Source organism: Monodelphis domestica, chromosome 6 (genome assembly GCF_027887165.1).
Source record: "Monodelphis domestica isolate mMonDom1 chromosome 6, mMonDom1.pri, whole genome shotgun sequence".
NCBI lineage: Eukaryota > Metazoa > Chordata > Mammalia > Didelphimorphia > Didelphidae > Monodelphis > Monodelphis domestica.
In genome coordinates this window covers 207426644-207448576 of record NC_077232.1, presented here as the reverse complement: position 1 = coordinate 207448576, position 21933 = coordinate 207426644, and the positions used below count along the sequence as shown (strand labels likewise).

General features: G+C 31.0%; 1 protein-coding gene across 3 annotated transcripts in view; it reads left to right on the top strand.

The window, feature by feature from the left end:
* Nucleotides 1–21933, top strand: part of SPOCK3 (SPARC (osteonectin), cwcv and kazal like domains proteoglycan 3) — a 611292-nt gene that overhangs the window by 172590 nt on the left and 416769 nt on the right. For all 3 annotated transcript variants that reach the window (XM_056802868.1, XM_056802867.1, XM_001365818.4), the window contains one exon: nucleotides 9405–9450. In XM_056802868.1, the coding sequence (XP_056658846.1) occupies nucleotides 9405–9450 (46 nt within the window). The remainder of the gene's footprint in view (nucleotides 1–9404; nucleotides 9451–21933) is intronic.

Below are 21933 nucleotides of genomic sequence, written 5' to 3'. Positions count from 1 at the left end.
GTGTGCGCTGCTCCCGGCTCTGGCCCTATAGGTGGGGGTGGGTCAGGCTGGATCTACTCATGTTTGCGTTTGGGTGGAAGCTCTTTCCCCCTTTTATAGGCTGGTAAAGCCTCAATCCCATGCACCTTCACTGCTGGTCCCCTCTCTACAGCTCCTCTGCTCCTCTGATATAGATTCTTAAGGTCTTTTGGGGTGATTCTTATTGGTGTATGTTGGTGTGTGCCAGGGAGAGTGAGTAAGCCATGTTTAGTTGGCCGCCATGCTTACCCAGGAGATCAATACCATTTTTTATGGTTAAATTGTTTACTTATTTTGACATTAGCTTGATATAGCATGTGAAATATTGATTCAAACCTAATTTTTGGCATACTATTTTCTAATTTTCCCACCAGTTTTTTTTTCCCCCAAATACTGGGTTCTTATCCCAATAGCTAGGACCTTCAAGGTTTTCAAATATTAGATTTCTGAGGTCATTTACTCCTAATCTATTCCATTGATCCACTCTTCTATTTCTTAGCTAGTACCAAATTGTTTGGATGATTACTGCTTTATAATACAATTTAAGATCTGGTACTGCTAAGTCACAATCCTGAACATTTTTTTATTAGTTCTCTTGATATTCTTGGCCTTTTGTTCTTCGAAATGAATTTTCTTATTATTTTCCTAGTTATATAAAATAGTTTTTTGGTAGTTTGGTTGGTATGGAACTGAATAAGTGAATAAATTTAGATAAGATAGATGATAATGTCATATTTATTTTATTACTTCATCCTACCCATGAGCAATTAATGTTTTTTTCCATATTTTTTCTATATCTAACTCTATTTGTGTGGAAAATGTTTTGTAACTGTGTTCATATAGTTCCTGGGATAGTCTTGACAAACAAATTCACAAGTATTTTATATTTTCTGGAGAGACTTTAAATGTTGTTTCTCTTTCTAACACTTGTTCCTGAGTTTTTTTGAAATATATAGAAATACTGATGATTTATGTGGGTTTATTTTATATCTGCAACTTTGCTATATCTTTCATGTACTAACCTTTTTAAAAATTCTTTGTAATTTTGTAGGTTCATTTTATATCAAAATATAATCTTTTAAAGAAAATCAATTTTCTTGGATAATCATTGATTTGTTTTGAGCTTTTTGAAATACTTTTTCCTGGATGCTTCTAAAATTTCTTTGTGTGTTTTGGTGAATTCCAAGGAAAATACTACTTTTAAGGTCATCTATTTCTTCTAACTCTACTGTATTGTTATAGACAGTTTAAATCTTTCATTATTGCATTTTCTTCCTTCCATCAAGTTACTTTTCTCAGGTTTTTGTTTTCACAACATGTGCAAAGCTTTTCAATATAATATTTGTCTTTTTGAGTTTTCATTGATTTCATCTTTTTCAATAAGGACATTTCATATTTTTGTGTATAATTCCATTGAACTTTAATGAACTGGAATATTTCTATAATTCATTTACATTTTCTTTTGTTCCTCAAGGTCCTCATTGATCATTCTTTCTGAATATTACTCCATTCTTTTATGTGCACTAGAATATTTTTGTGGAAATTGTCCCTTTTTCACTCTGCTTATCTCTTCAACCTCTATTTATTAGTTATCCCACCCCACACTGTAGCTCCTAATAAGTATTTCCTTGTCAAAATTTCTTTCTTTTCCATACTATTTGTTTTGGAGAACTGTCCAGAGGGTGGGATAGCAATTGATCTTTTAATTCATTTTCTTCATTCTTAGATTTTGTGAGGTGGGAGGAATGAATAGGAGCTGGTTTTAGATACAATCACAGAAAACCTTCTGTTTGTTACATTCTTATCTATTCTGTAATAATTATAATCTCCTGGTGGTGTTTCATAGCTTCAGGATTCATAGTCAGGATTTCTTTGCATAGCAAATGATCCAAAATTCACAGAAAATGAACAATGGGAATAGGGAGTCTACAGTAGATGAGATAATGTGGTTTGAGATTAAGACAGTATCAGTGATATTATCCAGGCTATGTAAAAGAAGAATTTGAGTAGATATTCTCTTAACATTATTTCTTACTCTAAATACTATAATACTAAAATCTGTAAAATTGGTAAATTCAGTCATGTAGTAAGAACGATGCATAATGTAACTAATGGCCAACTCACTTTTTTGCTGATGCTCATGAAATAGCAAAGAAAAAACAGATGGATTGGTTAAGGAAATTTAAGGTCAAGAATTTTAGGTAGTTTGGAATCTGCATAGTTAGAGGTAATATCTAGATCACTTTAATCATGATAACATTAAAATATTGCCATGAATTTATACATGTAATGTAAATTAATTTTTCTCAAATTCAGTTAAATAAATGATCCCAGTTTGTAAATATGAAAATTTTATTTGTAAGAAAAAACAAATTATCTAAGTATCTCAGTTTTTAACTCACCTCCCATGAAAAATTCTTCTGTCACTTAGATCATTAAATAGATATTGTTTCCCACTGTTGTTTTCACAATATTGCATGGTGTCATTCTACCAAATTATCTAAAAAGTTAATATTAATTCTGAGGGACTGATGACAAAGAATACTATCCATCTCCAAATAAAGAACTGTTGGAATTGAAATGCAGATCACTGCAAACAATTTTTTACTTTAGTTTATATGGGTATTTACTTTAGTGTTTTGGTTATTTATCATTATTATCTTATAAAAATGAACAATACAGAAATATGTTTTGAATGATAATACATGAATAACCCAGATTGAATTACTTGCTGGTTTTGGAAAGGAAGTGGGAAGGAAGGGAGAAAGACAATTTGATTATATAACCTCAGAAAACTAATGTGGAAATTTATTAAATGTAATTGGTAAATGTCATTATAATTATAAAAATAAAATATGTTAGTTTTTTATTAAAAACAATAATGATTTTGTAATATTAAAAACTCATGAAATACTATGGAATTGGAACCAACAATGCAGTACTTGAAATCTTTGGGGTTTTTTTTGTTCACTCAGGATATACACAATAAAAGGAAGTTCTATAGTGAGTTTACTATATTAACTGACTATGTAAAATAGTTTAGAGGCATTACCCAATGTTCCTAAACTGTTTCTGGAAGATATTTTTTTCTACCCATATTGGCCCAAGGAAAATTACCTATGCAATACGAATCATTATGAGTCTATCACTAGTTGAAGTCAAAGTGTTCGAATATTCTTCTTATTTTATTTCTTCAAGTATCTGTGGTTTGAAAGCTAAATCTATTGAAATACATCAAATTTATGAATTTCTTTTGAGTGTAAATAATTTAAAGGTAGAAATAATTTTTTTCTAACTAGGTATCCCAAAAATCACTTGAACTGAATAATTTTTAGAGTTACATAGGTGGTGTAGTGGAAGAAAAAACACACTTATTTTGGAATCAGAGAACTTGGGATCAAATTTCACCTGTGATGCTTTCTACCAGTATGTCACTAAAACAGTTATATTATAACTTGGACTTCCTTTCTTTCATGCATAAAACAAAAGGCTTGACATAGAGCACTTTTGAGGTCCCCTCTAACTCTGAATACTCAATGAACATATTATCTTCTCAAGAATGGCAATTTCTTCTTTGGATATGAGGTTATATGTATGTCACACTCAGCTATTGGAGAACTCTAATGAAAGAAGAATATTCTATTGTATTTTAAAATAAAACATGCTTCTATTTTTGAACATGCATTAAATGACATATTGAAGTGATGATAAATCTGGTTGAAGAGCTATCTATATAGATACAGAAATACATGCTTCTCTTTTCCCCTCTCATCTATCTGACTATAAAATATGGGAAAGAATTGCAATAAGAAGAATTATATATATTTGTGGATATTGGGAAAGATTGAAGAGAAAGAAGAATGGGGAGAAGAGGTTGAGATGATGGGTAGTGTCTCAGAAACAAAGAACATGAACTTGGATAAACTTTGAGAGGTAGTACAGGATAAAAGGACCTTGCTTGCTATGATCCAAGGGGTCACAAAGAGTGAGAAAGAAGTGAATGACTGAACAAACAAGACATTCATGAGCTGAATAGCAATGATGATGAAAAGATGGAGTCCATCAATGTATGTTTATTGTGCAAAGGGATATTTTATACGACCTCATTTTGTTCTGATAATAGCCCTTAGAGGTAAGAGAGGTGGTATTAATATTATTAAACTGCATGTGACAGATTATAAAAGGATATTTTTAACAATAGCATGTCTTTTCATGTTATCTGTGGATCATATTCAAAGCAAGGCAAGCAGTTGATATAAACAAAGAATTATTAACTAGACATTAAATTAACTTTTGTTACAATGATCCATATATGACTTTTAATGCAAAGCAGATGGCTTATGTGGACTTATGAAAGTATTTCATTTGAAAGTGCTTTATATACTTATTTGAGTCTTTCTCATTCTAAATCTTTTCCTTTTTTGAATCTTGATTTATACCGTGAAGGTTGACATATGGAAAATCTGCTGGTGTCACTTACAATGGAGAATCACAAAATTTTCCATTTCCTTAGGTGCAATAAAATGCATCATGATCTTTCACATAAGATTCTAAATTTAAAAAAAAAATCCTAAATACTTTTTCAACTTAATCTGTAAAGACGTTTCAAAAGGAGGCTGAGAAATTGCCTTGTAATCACTGTCCTTTGACACAATTTCTTTTATTTGTGTTTCTAATCTCTGGTAAGTCGGGGTGAGTAAAGGACACTATATATAAAAAGGACTCACCAAAGAGATATAAATGGAACTTTTCAGAATACTAGGAGGCCGCTTAGAAAACAATCTCTTTTAGTTTATATAGGACATCCTTGGAAGAGTGAAAGAAATAGTTTTATTGATTAAGGTTGATTTCTTTACACACAGAACATAGTTTATTCATGAGTAGGTCAGATTCATGAGTTATTTCTTCTTTTAAATTGTCATTTGTATATCTCTCCCCAAGACTTTATTCTGATGGCTTCATCCTGTTATAAAAGTAACCGTGTTCTGGAGGGTTGTACTAAACAAACATAAGCTAGAATGTTTTGTTAAATTAGAATTAGTCAGCAAAAAATATTTTTTAATGAATCCACTAAATGTCAGAGACTATTATGCAAAGTGCAGGAGATACAAAGACATGAGAAATATCTTTTCCATTTAAGCTTACATTTAATAAAAGGAGAGAACATATACATGTCTAAATATACTATATATGTATACATATATATATATATATAGATATAGATATAGATATATATTCACATATCATAAATAGAAGATAATATTGGTGGAAGACAAAAGAGTTATAGAATGTGATCAGTGATTGCCTTATGGATGAGATAGTGTTTGAACTAGTGATTTGAGGGAAATGAGATTTTCTAAGAGTTATAGAGCCAAGGTGAATATATTCCAAGCATAAAGAACAGCCTGTTCTAAGGCATGGAGACAAGACACCATAGTGTCATGGGTGGAGAACAGAAGGCTGGTTTGTTTGGGAAAAAAATGAGAGTTTTCCAGCAAACAGTCAAGTTTGGGTCTAGTGATGGACCATTTTCTCTATTAGAATACTACTTGCAAATATTAATAATCTGGAAATGGATCTTGATCAATGACACATGTAAAACCAAGTGGAATTGCTTGTTGGTTATAGGAGGTGGGGTGGGAGGAGGGAAGGGAAAGAACATGAATCATGGAACCATGGAAAAATATTCTAAATTAATTAATTAAATAAACTTAAATTCTTAAAAAAAAAAGAAAACTACTGTAAATATGATCATCTGAGAGCACACCACTGAATGAGAAAACTCTGGCCATAATAGATGAACATCATTAACTCTATGTTGAATAATGGACAGTCAGGTACTCAAACTAATGAATTTGTTCAATTTGATTATTATTTATTGATTAATATTTAACTAACTTCACTTCCAGGCAAATAATAGGTGCTTAAAAAATGTCTTTTGGTCATTTTCTAGAGAGAGCTAAGTGAGAGGTTCCGAGGAAGATGGTGGGTTTCAAATAGCTATGTTTTTGGCCTTCTTGATATTTACAGATTGGTATGGGAAGATAGTATCTTTACTTATGTTATTTCAATGATTCACAATGTCAATATAATGGATGCTTTACTACTAGAGCTTATAGATGACCTAAGTAGATAGTTTAAAGAACTGTTCTGGCCAAAAAATTTATAATGAATAAAACTAAATAGGTACATTGGCCTTCTAGTTCCTTACATGGGGCACAATATAACATCTCCCTGCCTTAACACTGGTAGTTTCCTATATCAAGAAGGCTCTCCCAATATCATATCTGCCTTGTAGATCAGGCACCACCTCAGCCCAAGAGTAGCTTCCACTGTAAAGTTCTCTCATATCATCTTTGCTATGTCTTTCATATATATATATATGTGTGTGTGTGTGTGTGTGTGTGTGTGTGTGTGTGTATACACATATATATGCATACATATATATCCCCATTAACAGAATGTAATATTGGTGGGCTGGGTCATTCCTTTATTTTTGTATCTCATTGCCTGGCACAATGTATGACTGTAAGGGTAAACTTTAGGGTTGAAACTGAATATATTATTTAATGGTCAACAGGGATTTAAATTCTAAATCCCAATGAAATATTCAGATCAGAATAGAATTTTATTGATGGTTTATTAACAATAGAAGGAAGAAATAAAGAATGAGGGAGAAAGAGAAAAAAGGGAAGAACTGCTCCAGCCTGGCCTGAGCCAGGGGGAGTTCAGAGGCCTCAGCAGAGGGGCCTTCCCAGAAGATTAAATATAGCTCATCTTCCAGCCACGAGGCTTCCTCCAAGATGAGGGGCCTTCTTGGAGGCTGGTGCCTTCAGAAAGCCAGGTAAAGAGGATTCAGCCTTAACACTTACCACGTGGTCGCCTAAGATACACTTGGTATCTATGGAGGTCACATCAACAGCAATCATATATGTGACTAGAGATCCATAATTATTGGCTCTTCATAGAGGCATACATCCCACCATAAATGCTCATGCCATTTCCTGTGTTTGTCAATGAGACTGATGGGGCAATGGTGAGCTCCATATTTTTACTTAATAAACTCTAACTTTTGGTCCTTGAATGCTAATATCTTTGCATTGCAGCCATCATTTCCTTGTAATGGGATTGGTCTGGATTAAGGTCCCCATGGCTTGTCATGAGCATTACATGATGTTTTTAGAACCTTGGCACATACATTCATGAAACATACATAGTTTGAGAAAGCAATTTCATTAATTAGAATTGAATGTGTTTCAGATTTATATCTTGGACTTTCTCTATACTCAGGATGAATAACTAAAATAATTTAAAAATAGATAAGGATTGAATTTGGAAAACTATTTGTGTTTTTTGTGTTAAAGATCTCAGGTTAAATTTTAATATAAAATTTAGGCAAGTGATCAGAATAAAATCTAAAAATATATACATATGTATATGTATATGTATATATGTATAAACACACTTATAGATCCACCTACATATACATATATACATAAGTATTCCTTTATTGTATGATGGTAAACAATTAAATCTGACCATATTATTTTACTACTTCAGAAGATACATGAATTTCCAAGTTTGGGTTTCATTTTTGATATAAATATTTAATAATAAATAATACCTCTGTTAACCTGGGTAGATCACTTTTATAACTTGCTATAGCCAGCAACAATGAGCACAATATCATTGAATGTGTGAGAACGAGCTACTCTGAACTCAAATATTAACTGCACAATATATAACTGCTTTATCCTTCCCAGATGTTAGAAAATATGAGAGATTGTGTTCCATTGGCATAACCTTTCAAAACCTAAAATCATCTCCACTTTAAGATGAGGCTTGCTAAGAGCTGATTGAAAGGAATAATTTCCATTCATTTATTTAATGGTCTAACCTGACATGATCCCAGTTGTTTCAGTGCATGAAGAGAATGATATATTAATAAAGATCTCTTTCTCAGGGAGAATTAACTGTTAGTACAGCTCCCCTCTGCCTCTTCTACACTGTCTCTTTTTTCCCCTTCAACTGGACATATAGGGCAAATTTGTCTCCTGTTCATCTCTCACATTTTTCTAGACAAGCCACCTCAGAGTTTCCCAAGTTGTCTACTCATCAATAACAATGATGGTGAGATACTTATAGGACCATTTCCCAGATTCATCAGAATCTCCCCAATTATATTTTCATTATATCATCTTTAACTTCAGGTGAATCTCATAGGAGCTTTCTAGCCATAAAAAGAAGACGGTAGCTCAAATAGTGTAAGATTTTGGTTTACAATACAAACTTTTTTGATCAAATTATTGGTGATGTTTTATATATGAATGTTAAAAGAAAGGGAACTGATATTTTGTGTTGGATGTGGGCATGTTATTCTACCTTATTGGCAGATTTTTTGTAGCTTGTTTGTCCTTTGACAATAATGTTTTTAAATGCATAAAATAAATATATCAAAACACAAAAGAATCCAATTTATTGAAAGAAATTATAATAATATTAAGAACGATCAGAAACCATATACCAAGAATATATGACTTAGAGAGTTTTAACTTAGCTTTGATTCAATGACTTAAGTTCCTTCTATGTATTATTGATTTTCTTTTTTTTTCCTTTTGAGGATTAGAGAAATTTCTTTCAAAAGAGTTGCATACTGCTCTTTATAAATATGTAGAAAATGTATATTCTTGTTGTTTACATTTTTGGTTGAAAACTATTATTTCATTCCCATATATTAATTCCCTTATTTTATCAACATATAAATAAATGAATGTTGAAGATTTAAAACTTGATTTAAGATTTAATTAAATCTCTTTTCCATTATAATTTCTACTGCATTTTTATAACTTAATTGAACTATCAATTAATATCCTCGTAATGATTAATATTTGGCTATAATGTATGAAAACTAGTGCAGAATTGTTGCATGTTTTTATATTCAATATTAATAGTTTTATTTAAAATTACTGATGAAAAATGAAATTACATAATAAACTTTAGTACGTTTTAAATTGGTATTAGCATAAAGTCATTATTAGGTTTTCTCATCAAAAATCCTGCACCCAATATTGATATATTTTATTAGAATATTGAGAAAAATGTTACCTAAAAAAGTTACATGTAGTGATAAGAAAATTTATTTAGTGATTTAAATTACATTGTAATTTTATATTGCATGTTTGTGAGAAGACATTTCAATACTATATGAGCAGTTTGTTCCTTCTTGTTAATTATATGGTTTTTTTTGTTTATTTTTTTGCTGCTTACCATTAAAGGAAGTAGAGGTTTGTATACTTTTTCTCTCTTTGGCATTTAAGAGTTTTTAAACTGAATTTCTGAATTGCAATTATTCATTCCATAACAAATTCACATTATTTTCCCTCTAGGATGATTATTTCCGTACTTGGAGTCCGGGTAAACCCTTTGATCAAGGTAAGAAATAAACTATTCTAAAGTATATGTATATTCTATTCTTTTCTAACATTAATATTTTTTAAGAATTTCTAGAGTTAAATAATAAGCTGGCAACGTAGTTGTCTACTAACTCATTAAGAAAGATGATTGCCAATAGATTCAGTTATGCAAGATTCACTTATATAATTTTGATGATCTTTGAATAAAATTTCCAAAAAATTAAGTAATTTGTGTATACATTGTCCCTAGGTTTAGGGTTGTACTTGTTTAAAAATGAAGAAGAAATAAATGAATTTCATTTCTGGAGTTTTCAGATACTCATTTGTCCTGCCTAAAATTTGTTAAATATGCCTAAAGTGCCCTTAGTAACAATTTTATTTCATAATTAGTCATTGGAAGGAATGGTTCCTTATAATATTTCAGAAAAAATGGTTGAATAATATTTATTGCAATAGAAAATTTGATATCTCAGTAGACTGAGACAGTGCCTTTTAGAACACATGAGGCAACAAACCTTACCCTTGTATAAAACTAAGGTATATCAACTTCTGTAATATTGTTTGAATTTCTAGTAGCACTCCTTGAAGATAAATAAAGAATTAGCAAAAAAATCAACAAAATAGGATTAGTAATAATGTCTTCAGCTAAAAGGTAGAAGAGTTATGCACTTGGACTATAAATTCAAGAAGGAAAGAAAATTCATTTGTATAGTGACAGAGTGTAGAATGTAGAATGACATAACCTGTCTTGAAGTCAAAATAACCTGGATTCAGATTCTGCCTCTGACACACTGACATTAGAAAAGACCTTAAACTCTCAGTGTCCTAAGCAATTCTCTAAAATAACCTATTATAGGTAGATGTTGACCCACACCATGTTATACAGGAAATGGAATGCAGTGAAAGAAAAAAGGAGTCTAGATGGGGAGAATGAAAGGGAACATATATTCCTTAATTTAACAATTGTAGAATTGATCTTGAAATCTTTAAGTTTAAAGGATATAACTTTGGACATTTGAAAGCTAATTGCCATTTTATGAAGTGAAATAAATGGATAGAATTTAATCTCAAATATTATATGATGTGACAAAAGAATAAATTGAGAATAGCTTATTTAAGGACTAGAAAATGATAATGTTTTATTAAAGGAAAATTAAATGTTTTGATTACATTTCTACTATTTTAAATGTAATATATGATATTATAGTAACATACTCCCATAAGTTGGTAAGATGGTCATATATGTAATAACTATTACTAAGGTGAATTCACATTTTTCAAAGCCTCAGATACCTATTATTTTTGTTATCTCTCCATGCCTGATAATGACATATGCAACTGGTATATAATGTTGGCAATATCATTATTTGGAATCAATGTTCTGAAGTTCTAACCTATCATATGGCACTATAATTGAATATTACACAATATATTATTATTATACTTATATATTATATATTTATATAAATATAATTATATAATTATAATTGAAGTCAATATTAATTTTCTGTCACATTAAATTAATTAAAATGCACTATAGACCATACATATAATATGAGGGTAAATTTACTAATTATTTTTTAATACTCAGAAGTTCATTATGATGTTCAGAAATATGGGTATAAAATATCTCTGAGATTAACAGACAAATAGGCATTGAAAATGAATGTATAGTTTTTCCATTAGGGAAAAAAATTCCTACCATTTACTGAGAAGGTTCTTTTGGAAATGGTGTGGAACTATCATGGTCTTGTGGTATGAAAATTCTATCAAAGCCAGAATGGAATCAAAAGTCATCCCTCCTCTGAATGTCTTAGAAGCAATTTGATTGAAAAGGTGTGATGAGAAAACAAAAAAAAAATTGTTTTATAACAGGACAATTCTAAAGCTCACATTGCCAGTATGACACTAGAATGTATTTTGTACCTGGAATTGGGGAACCTTCTCAATCAGCCATGTAGTACTGATAATTTTCAAATAAAATATAGAAATTTCCAAGTGTGGCAATATTGACATCTCAAATATGCTTGACAATTGACTCCATTCTTATAAAAATATTTTCTCTCTGATATTCAAATGCTTTCTTTTAGACTACAATAAGTTTGCCAAAAGTACATAAGATTTCATTGAAAAATAGAGTATGTTTATATCACTGGATTAGTTTGGATGTCCTTATTAAAGTTGATGATGGTGATTGATGATGATGATGATGATGATGCAGAGTTCCCCTTATTGGATTACGAGGCTATACAAACCATGCTTCAATTCCAATTCATTGACAACAGATAATAAGCATTTTAAACTTTCTACATATCATTTTAATATATTATTTTCTCAATTACAGGTAAAAATAATTTTAATGTTCTTTTTAAAAATTTCCAAATTATCTCCCTTCTTCAATGTGATGGCAAACAGTTTCTCATAAGTTAAACCTGTATAGGAATGTAAAACATATTTTCATATTAATCATATTATAAAAAAAAAAACAGAACCAAAATAAAACTCAAGCAACTAAAGTTAAAAATATACTTCCATATTCATTCCAATTCCACCAATTACTTCTCTTGAAGCAAATAATTTTCATCATAAGTCCTTTGGAATTGTCTTTGATTACTCTTTTGCTGAGAATAAGTCATTCACATGAGAAAATATTTCTGTTACTGTGTGCAATGTTCTAATTTCACTTTGCATCAGTTCACTTAAGTCTTTCCAGTTTTTTTTCTGAAATCATTCTGTTTATCATTTCTTATAGCACAGTAGTATTTCATTACAATCATATAACGTGATTTCTTTATTCATTTCTCAATCAATGGACTTCACCTCAATTTCTACTTCTTTGCCACCACAAAATAACTTCTAGAAATATTTACATATTCAGTAGATCCCTTTCCATTATATTTTTTTTTCAATTTTCAATTCTTTGGATACAGACCTAGTACTTATATTTTCTACCTCAAAAGGTATGAATATTTTTTAGCCCTTTAGGCAGAGTTCTAATTTGTTCTCTGGAATGGTTGCATCATATGGGTACAAGCTTTGGAATTTGGGTTTTAAAAGATTGCTCTATTGCAAAAACAAGTAATATGGAAATAAATATCAAGTTATAACATTTGTATAACCCAGTGTATTTTCTTGTTAGCTTTGGGAAGAGGGAGAGAAAGAAAATATATAATATAACCTTAGAGAAATATTTAAAAAGATAAAAAACAGTTGCATAACTTTATAACTCCATCAACACCAGTTTAGGTGTCTCAAATTTTCACCTCCTCCAATTTTTGTCATTTTCCTTTTCTGTAATTTTAGCTAATCTGATAGAATTGTTTTACTTTGCAGTTTTCTAATCAATACTGATTTAGAGCACTTTTTCCAATGAAAATAAATAGCTTTGATTCCTCATCTGAAAACTGCCTGTTCATATCATTTGACAATTTATCAATTGGGGATGACTTGAATTCTTAGAAAATTTATTGAGATGTTTGAGAAGTGAGACTTTTATTGGAGAAACTTGCTGTAAAATTTCCCCCATTTTCTACAATCTTAATCTTGTATTGGCTTTGAAATTTTAGAAAAGATAGATTTAATAAATATCTGGAGAAAACTGAACAGGGATAAAAAGGAATATACCTTCTTTTTAGTGGAACATGGTGCATACTCAAAAACTGATCGTGTACTAGTGCATAGAAACTTCATAACCAAATGCAGAAAAGCAGAAATAGTGAATGCAACTTTTTCAGATCATAGTGTAATAAAATTATAATCCATAAGGTTTCATGGAAAGGAAAATCAAAAATTAATTAGAAACTAATCTAATTCTTCATAATAGGTGGGTCTAAAATCACATAAATATCATATAAATAATAACTTATTTCATTAAAGAAAATGACAATCAGAAGAAAAATATCAAAATTTATGGAATACAATCAAAGCAAAACTCAGGGGAATATTTTATCCCTTAATGATTATATCAATAAAAGAGAGAAAAAGCACATCAATGAATTGGGTGTACAACTCAGAAAAAATGGAAAAAAAGAAATACCCAATCAAAGACTAAGTTGGAAAACCTAAAAATTTAAGGAGAAATTAATAAAAATTAAAGCAAAAGAACCATTGAACTCATAAATAATGCTAGGAGTTAATTCTATGAAAAAAACAATTAAATTAGATTGAGCATTGCTTAATTTGATTAAAAATAGGAAACAGGAGAATTAAATGACAAGTATGTAAAATTGAAATAGGAGATTTCACCTCCAATGAAGAGGAATTTAAGGTAAATTATTAGGAGAATTTTGCATAATTATATGGCAATAAATCTGACAATCTAGATGAAATGAATGGATATTAGCAAAAATATAAATTGCCTTGGTTAACAAAAGAGGAAATAGAATAATTAAATAGTCCCATGGTAGAAAAAAAATTTGAAGAAGCTACCAATAAACTCCTGAGGAAAAAATTACCAGGGCAAGATGGATTCACAAGTGAATTCTGTCAAACATTTAAAGAATAATTAATCCCAATAATAAACAAACTATTTGGCAAAATAAGCAAAGAAGGATTCTCACCAAATTTTTTTATGACACAAATATGGTGCTGATACTTAAACCAGAAAGATCAAAAACAAAGAAAGAAAATTACAGATTAGTTTTCTTAATGAATATTGATGTAAAAATCTTTAATAAAATAGTAGCAAAGAGACTATAACAATATATTATAAGGATTATTCACTCTGACCAGAAGGGATATATTCCATGAATACAAGGCTGTATTTTTTATTAGGAAAATTATGAGCATAATTGACTTTGTCAATAATAAAACTAATAGAAATCACATGATTATGTCAGTAGATGCAGAAAAAGCCTTTGACAAATATAATACTCATTCCTACTAAAAAAGCACTGGAAAGCATAGGAATAAAAGGGCCTTTCCTTAAAATAATAAGTAGCATTCAGTTAAAACCATCAGGAGCTAGGTATTATCTTCCATGTGTATAAATAAGAAACTTTACCAATAAGGTCAAGAATAAAGCAAGGATGCTTATTATCACCACTGTTATTTAATATTGTTCTCAAAATGCTATCTTTAGGAATAAGAGAGGAAAAAGAAACTGAAGGAATTAAACTAGTTAATGAGGAAACTAAACTATCACTCTGTGTGGATATGATGTTGTAGTCTGAGAAACCCTATAGAATTAATAAAAAATATTTAAAATAATTAATAACTTTAACAAAGTTGTAGGATACAAAATAAATCCACAGAAATCATCAGCATTTCTATATATTTCCTACTAAGCCCTGGTGCAAAAAATTATAAAGAGAAATTCCATAGACATTATAAAATACTTGACAATCTATTTGCCAAGACAAATGTAAGAATTATATGAACACAGTTATAAAACACTTTTTACACAAAATAAGTTAGATTGAAACAACTAGAAAAGCATGAATTGCTCATTAATAGGATGAGTTACTATAATAAAAACAGCATATATAACTTTACTAATCAGTGCCATACCAATCAAGCTACCAAAAATTCATTTAAATATTTGGAAAAAAATGATAAAATTTTTCTTGAAGAACAAATGGTCAAGAATGTCAAGGGAACTATTTAAAAATGGGAAAGATGGTGGTCTAACTATCAGATCCTAAAATTGTACAATAAAATAATAATCATGAGAACAATCTGGTGTTAAGAAAAAAATGGTGGATCAATGGAATAGATTAGGGGTCAATGACCTCAGCAATCTAGTGTTTGAAAAACCCAAAGATCCCACCTTTGGGGATAAAAACTCACTGTTTTGCAAAAACTGCTGGGAAAATTGGAAAACAGTATGGAAAAATTAGATTTAGTTCAATATGTACCACTCTATACCAAGATAAGGACAAAATGGGCATGTGATTTAAATGTGACAGATGCTATTATAAGTGATTTAGACGTAGACTAGTTTGCCTGTCAAATTTATGGAGAAAGGAACAATTTATGACCAAACAAAAATTTGAGAACATTATAAGATGTAATCTGAATAATTTTGATTATCTTTAATTTAAAAGTTTTTATACAAATAAAACCAATGCAACCAATATTAGAAGGAAAAAACACAAACTGGGGAAAATGTAACAAATTTCTTTGATAAAGTTCTTATTTCTCAAATATATAAAGAGTTAAGACAAATGAATGAGACTACACGTCTTCCCCAAATTGACAAATGGTCAAAAGGATATGAATAAGCAATTTTCAGAAGAAGAAATCAAAGCTATTGACAATGATATGAAAAAATGTTCTAAATCCCTCTTGACTAGAGAAATGTAAATTAAAACAACTCTGAGGTACTTCCTCATATCTACCAGAATGGTCAACATAATGGTAAAGGAAAACAATAAATGTTAGAGGGATTGTGGCAAAATTGGGACATTAATACATTATTGGTATAGTTGTGAATTCATCCAACCATTCTGGAAAGCAATTTGCAATTATGCCAAAGGGCTATAAAACAATGCATACCCTTTTATCTAGTAATACCACTACTAGATTTGTATCTCAACGAGTGAAAAAAAAAAGGAAGGGACCTGCTTGTACAAAGATAATTTTTTCTGCGCTTTTTGTGGTGTCAAAGAATTGGAAACTAAAGGAATGTCCCTTAATTGGGGAATGGATGAATAAATTGTGGCATATGATGGTGATGGAATACAATTGTGCTATAAGAAGTGATGAATAATATGCCGTGATGAATAATATGCCTTCAGACAGGGCTGGAAAGATCTACATGAAATGATACAGAGTGAAATAAGCAGAAGCAGTACTACATTATACATAGTAACAGCAATGTTGTGCAATGTTGAACTATGAAAGATTTAGCTACTCTCAGCAATACAATAATCCAAAACAATACTGAGGTACTTATGAAAAAGAATGCTATCCATCTCCAGGGAAAGAAGCATTGGAGTATGTTTTGCATGATAATACATGTATAATTCAGATTAAATTGCGCCAGCACTTTTAGGGTGGGAAGAGACCTTTTCTTATTGACGCTTGATAATATTTTTCATGTTACTTCTCCACTATAAGTAATCCTTTATTGTATGTTGTAGCAACCAATTTATATCTATTATCATTCCATTGCTCTATAGATTATATAATTAATTTTAATTGTTTGAAAGTTACTTTATTCTATACCTGATAGTATTGATGTTTATAAAATAGTATGTTATGTCAGGGAATACATTTTTGAATGTACATGGCACACTAACCTCATTTTGTTTGCTGATAAAATTACTACTCTAGTAGAACAATATAATGCTAAAGATATATTTAAACTACATTTAAGCAAAATGCTTGATGAATTTAATAATATCCTTGTAGAAAACAGAGATATATAGCTAAAATTTCAATACAATTAGATGGTTTCAAGTATGGAATAAATGAATATTTAATGGTTTGATTTCAACTTTGCCAAATTGAGTATAGAACCTCAGTCATCTTTGATCTTAGTCAATTAGATAAAGTAATAAATTACATACTTATAGAGTTTCGAATGATACACAACTGAGACAAATAGCTGACATAGTAGAAGGTAGGGTCAGTATTCAAAGTTATTTTGGTAGGCTAGGGCATTAGATTGAATCTCATAAAATGAAATTCTGTAGCAACAAATGTCAAAGTCATATTTGGCTTAAATTAATTCCTGTCCCAAGTAAAAAAGGAAAGTTTTGTTTATATTATTGCTTGTCTAAAATTTTTATGAGAATTTTAGTTTTATGCAAACTCAATATGAGTATCAGTGCATTCTAGGAGCCCACACCCTCAAAAATATTCTAACTTGAGTTGCATTAAGAGAAAGATATCTTCCAGATTTAAGGAAGTTTTTGTACTTTTGCACTCAGACCTAATCAGATTACAAATGGAATGTATTTATTTGAGCATAGAGGATGTATTCTGGAGAGGGAATCAAGGATGGTGAAATATCTCATGGAGTGAAAAAAGACTGAAAGCCTGATGGAAAGTAATTTCAAAAAATGTTTGCTTACAGCATGGGTTTCTTTTGTATTGTTTGCTTCAGTTGTGTCTTCTGGCTTCATCTTCTTAAATATATTTTCTTTTTTATAGCATTAGGAACACTTTTACAACACATAATATACAGAAAAATTCAAATGGTCCCAAGTTTATTGGTAATAAGAAAAGATCACTATAGACAATGTGAAATGTTTTCCATTTTGCATCTATTTATTTTTCTTTCAAATAAAAAAGAAATATTAGTACAATTTTGTGGGCAGCAACAAGATGCATGTTGGATGTGAGCATGATGTCTCATTTTACAAATAACTTTGAAGAGAGGATAAACTGTGGGAGTAAAAACACCGATGAAATGTAACTGCTTGACTACAGAGTTGGAGGGGATATGACTAAGGAGAGACTCCAAATGAACACTATAATGCAAATTCCAACAACAGGGAAATGGGTTCGAGTCAAGAACACATGTGATAACCAGTGGAATCGTGCGTCGGCTATGGGAGAGGGAAAGGTGGTGGGAGGGGGAAGGGGAGGAAAAAAAAATGATCTTTGTTTCCAGTGAATAATGTATGGAAATGACTAAATAAAATAATGTTTAAAATAAAAAAAAATAACTTTGAAGGAGAACTCATGGACTGGTTATAATCAAGGACAATTTTTAAGAAATAGATGGGTTGGTCACATGGTGAGGATAAGAGAGAATGCCATTGATAAATTCCATTGTGATTTTAAAGGGAAAGGAAAGAAGAGTCCTCTCATGTTGATTTTTTTTTTTTGTGTGTGTGTAGTAATATTATAGGAGGATGTGAACAAAAGTTGCTCAACCTAAGTAGACTGGATTGATTATGATTAGGTTATTATAGGAAGCATTCACATTGATGAGATCAGAAATCCATTTGGTATTTGGTGTGAGTTTTTATTTCCCAGGTCTATGCATATAAGTATGCTTAGGGTGAACTGGTCTAGTTTATTCTTCTGCCAACATTTCTAGTGGGTTTTATTTTTCCCCTTTACTATTTTCTAGAGTTTTGTGAGAAGGGAGTGCTTTTGATTTTTTATTAGAATAGATTAGAATTTTGGATGTCCAAAGCCTTACAAGAACTCAGGACTGGAAGTGGAAAGAATGACAGGGCTCATTTTAATATGACCTTCTCCATGATCCTCATTTATGATTTTCTAAAAATGAGTATATTCTCTGAATCTAATTTTCTGTTTTCCAGTGAGAACAGTTATTTCATGGGATCATAGACTTAGAGCTAGAAAGAACTTTAGAGATAGAAGGTCATCAATTTCAATCTCCTCATATTCATAGTTACAGTTAAATGGCAGAGGATGGGGTTGAACCTAATTATTTTAACTCCAGATCCAGTATTCTTTCTATTATGCTGTTTAGCTCTCCCTAAGCTCATTTAGCTCCCCCATTGATCAAATTAGTATAAATTGGTTAAGTGCGTATTCAATTACTTGACATCTGCACAAAATTTCTGATATCCATCTCCTTCCCACTAACAACCATTAACCTAGTTCAAGCTCTTGCCCTTCACATGGACTATTGATACAATCACCAGTCTCTTCTTTGCTTCCTATCCACACAACTTAAATGTGAAAATATCAACTCATATATTTCTAAAGTTCAAGTTTGTAATTAAGTAAATTGCCCAAAATCTATAGGTAATTTCCATCTAAGGTGAGATTTCAACTCAATTTCTCATTCCAGAGATTTTTTCGTATGAACTTAGGGTTATATCTTATAAAATATGAAGTATTTGTTTGGTCCTTGAAAAGCTTCACTGTTCTGTTTCTATATATAGACATTTCTTTAGTTCATTTTTATTTTTTATTCATTTATTTTCCATTATTTTTCTCAATGAAAATACTTCCTATTTAACTCAGCAAAGAGATATGATCAAAAACATATTTGAATTAGTCATTTCTTCTCTTTCTTCAATATAACTAACTGGAAACATCAAGCCAAAATTTTAAAATGCAGTCTACAACAGTTGCGCATTCAGTCTGTGACTCATTATGCCAACTTCCTGTAAGAAGTAAATTTTATAACCAAGTTACAAACCTTAAAAATAAAAGCTTAAGATAGAAATTTTATGCTTTAAATATGGTACTAATGGCTGGGTCCAAATATAGTAAATTACTTAGTATTGTGTGTGTGTTTGTGAGAGAGAGAGAGAGAGAGAGAGAGAGAGAGAGAGAGAGAGAGAGAGAGAGAGAGACAGAGAGAGAGAGAGAGAGAGAGAGAGAGAGAGAGAGAGAGAGACAGAGAGAGAGAGAGAGAGAGAGAGAGAGAGACAGAGAGAGAGAGAGACAGAGAGAGAGAGAGAGACAGAGAGAGAGAGAGAGAGAGAGAGAGAAAGGAATAAAGACCCAGGGACAAAAAGGTTAAAACATGAGGGATCCAGCATGCTTTGGTGATGCTTCTCAAAGAGAGTGATTTGCACATGTCCCCAAACTTTTATTGGAGTGTTTATGAATGTGGAGTAGGAGGTAGCCAATGAACATGTGACATGGCATAGGTTTTAACATTGATTCAATTTGCAATCACTTAATCAAAGAGGAGAAGCTTAATTGAACATGTGGTTTGGTATGGAATGTGATCTAGTGAGGGGGGAGCTAGGACCCTGTGGCAAATAATGTCCTGCTTAGGAATTCTTTTGTCCTTTGGACTGAAGATTTGGAAATAGAATAATCACTAAACTAACATGACCATGAGTCTGATATATGCACACATAAGATACAATATCAATACACCAATCATACTTTCAAGATGCTAATATACCTGGTATGCTACATATTCCCATTCATTTTTTCTCCAGAGGTTTATTATATCTAATTCTAAATTTCTATATACCTCCTTAACTTTTTCTTGTTTATTTTTTTGGTTGAGTTTATCTACTTCTGACAGAGGAAGTTTGAGGTCCTGCCCTAGTAATATTTTACTATCTATTTCCTCCAGTGACTTATCCAAATTTTCATTTAGGAATCTGGATGCTATGCCATTTACTGAATAAAAGTTTAATACTGATATTGTTTCATTGTCTGTGGTGCCTTTTTATCATAATGTAATGTCTTTCCTTATCTCTTTTGATTGGATCAATTTTTACTTTTGCTTTGTCTGAGATCATGATTGCCACATCTGCTTTTTTCCCCTTTTAACTTTTAGCTAAGGCTTAGTAGATTCTCTTCCAGTCTCTTGCTTTTATTCTCTGTTTCTCCCTCTTTAAAATGTGTTTCATGTAGACAGTTTATTGCAGAATTCTGGTTCTTAATCTACTCTGCTATCATTTACCTTTTATAATGTCATATTCTGCTCCTTTAATTTTATAATGCTGATTGTGGCTCCAAAATAGTTGAATTCTTTCCTTCTGACTCCTAGTCATATGTTTTTTACCTTGGTCTGGGATTTCAGGATCTTGACTATAATAGTCCTTGAGTATTTTAAGAGTCTCTTTCAGGAGGTGATCAGTGGATTCTCTCATTTTCTAATGATTCCACTTATTCAAGGATATCAGGATAGTTTTCCCTGGTGTTTCTTGTAATATGTTGCTCTTTTTTCTGATTGAGACTTTCAGGTATTCCTGATTATCTTTCCTGGATCTATTTTATAAACTGTTCATTTTTCCAGTGAGGTATGTTATAACTTCTTCTTGTGCTATTTTTTTTTTCAAATTTATCTTGTTGTTTACTGATGTCTTATGAATTCATGAGCTTCTATTTGTCCAATTCTAATTTTAGGGAGTTATTTTTCTTCCTTGAGTTTTTATGTTTCCTTTTCTATTTGGCTATTCCTACTCTTTCAAGAGTTCTTTTATTCAGTTTTTGTTTTGTTTTTCCCATGGCCACTATTTCCTTTTGGACTATTCTGTTCCTTAGAGAGTTATTTTCTTCTATGTGTCTTTGTGTCTCCATTTCTTTTTGACTTATTTTGGTTCTTAGGGAATTGACTTCTTTGGTGATTTTTTTCCTGCAGCTGTTGAATTTTTCAGTCTAATCTACTATTATTTAGTATTTAAAATTCGTTTCAAGCTCTTCTAGGTATTCTTTTGGGGCTTGATATGCTTTCAATTTTTTTTTGAACTTTTGCATGTTCCCTTTTTGGCACTCTTGCCCTGTTCTGAGTTTGTATTTTGGTCTTCACTGTCATTAAAGTAGCTTTCTAAGAAATGAGCTTTTTTATTTAATTTAATTTTCTTTACTTTTAACATTTTTTTCTAGTTCTTTTCCCCCATTATCTTTCTTTTAAAGTCTTTTTCTGTTCCTGGGAGAGAAGGCATACTACTCCAAGTTTTCAGAGTACTCTTCCTTGGTAATTGGGGTTGGCCCACCTGCCTTTGTTTCCCATGGTGTTTATGTCCAAGAGATAGCCCTGATGGCTTGTTCTGGTGAGTCTTGCAGTCATTTTGTGCAGCTATATTGCTGTTTCAGTGTCAGGGATGGTCTTTTCTCTGCTCCTTTCCTGCCCTGCCAAGTGGCTTGGGTTGGGCAAATC